Source organism: Seriola lalandi, unplaced genomic scaffold (assembly GCF_002814215.2).
Source record: "Seriola lalandi dorsalis isolate HSWRI2012SDOR001 ecotype SW California unplaced genomic scaffold, Sedor1 jcf7180002005768, whole genome shotgun sequence".
Taxonomy (NCBI): domain Eukaryota; kingdom Metazoa; phylum Chordata; class Actinopteri; order Carangiformes; family Carangidae; genus Seriola; species Seriola lalandi.
Window position 1 is genome coordinate 1 of NW_019476421.1, and position 1,306 is coordinate 1,306.

At 44.6% G+C, this 1,306-nt stretch overlaps 1 protein-coding gene across 1 annotated transcript; it reads left to right on the forward strand.

The window, feature by feature from the left end:
* Window positions 1-81: 81 nt before the first annotated feature.
* LOC111670395 (C-X-C motif chemokine 11-like) lies at window positions 82-1,296 on the forward strand (the record flags this gene model as incomplete). The annotated part of the gene is given in 3 exon segments (XM_023427099.2): window positions 82-224; window positions 318-401; window positions 942-1,296. Coding segments are annotated over 3 exon segments (369 nt in total), but the record flags the coding sequence as incomplete, so codon positions are not given.
* Between the last annotated feature and the right edge of the window lie 10 nt (window positions 1,297-1,306).

Consider the following 1,306-nt stretch of genomic DNA (forward strand, 5'->3'; position numbering starts at 1 on the left):
CTGTCTTTAACATGTGAACTTGCAGTAACTTAAATCCCTGCTCGTGTTGCACGGTATCGAATTAACCTGTAATCCCGTTACTATGTCTGTGCAGTGAGAGAGTCAGACAGCACGTTTGTCCCGGGAAGATGCTTGTGCCCACACACACAACCAGGCGTCAGAGGGCAACTGAAAGAGCTCACAGTCTACCAAAAGAGCCCCAGCTGCAGCAAAATCACAGTCATGTGAGTACCAGATCCTGCTGACACACACATTCCCACACACGCACATCCAGATGAATGTGACTCAAAGTGTGGATTTTTACATGTTTTTTTCAGAGTGACACTGAAGAGTAACAACGAGCAAGTGTGTCTGAATCCAGAGGCGCCGATGGGCAGACAGCTTACTCGCTGCTGGAATAGGTGAGCGCCTTGATCAGTGAAACTTATCTATTAGTACAGACACTCATTAAGGGCATGAACAGTAAACATGTCCTGAAAACCCTGGCTTTGTGAGGTCTTTGTAATCCTAACGGACACTAAAGCTTTGTAAACCCCAGAGGATCACACAACCTTCAATTTAGGTTAAAAAATTAAATTTAGCAATGACCTTTGCACACGACAACAACAATATTCAAGGTCTAATTTGGTTATAGAAGGGTTCCACCCATCTTCATATTTCCCGTAAATCATTGCCAACAGTATCTTATTTGTTGCCAAGCCAGTTCTTGTATCAACAAAGCACCTAGTTTTGCCACCAGTACGCTGGTAATCCTTGACTTTAGTATTATCTCTCTTAGTGGTATTAATGGGTTCTCCTATATAAGCTATTAATGCATGATCACATCTAATAAGCTAAGAGGTTTTTTTTTAATTTTTTATTCTGCACACTGTCTGATACTACAGGAGCACATTCCCAGCTCTACCTCCACACTAAAGTTTGCACTTCTCTGTGTTTTCCAGAGCTCATAAAATGGGTCGTGATGTGAAACTGTGCCTGAAGAGGAGGAGAGGGAGAGGGAGAGGGAGAGGAGGTCAGCAACAGCGGTCTCGACAGAGGAGCCGCGGCCATAACGTGAATGCCTGATCCTCAAACTCCCAATAATCAACCATCCTGCCAAATGAAATAAAGCTACTGCGTGGCGAGAAGTGGGCACACACGGAGAATCCAAACTGTTGGACTCTTAACTCCAGGCCACCAGCTGGTGTTAAACAGAAACAGCACACTACCACTTCTACAAATGTCTCACAGCTCAGACAACAAGTTCCCCTGAATTGCTGCCTGGGCTGTAAATAAAACTGATCTTCTAGGCCAGAAGCAGGGGGCT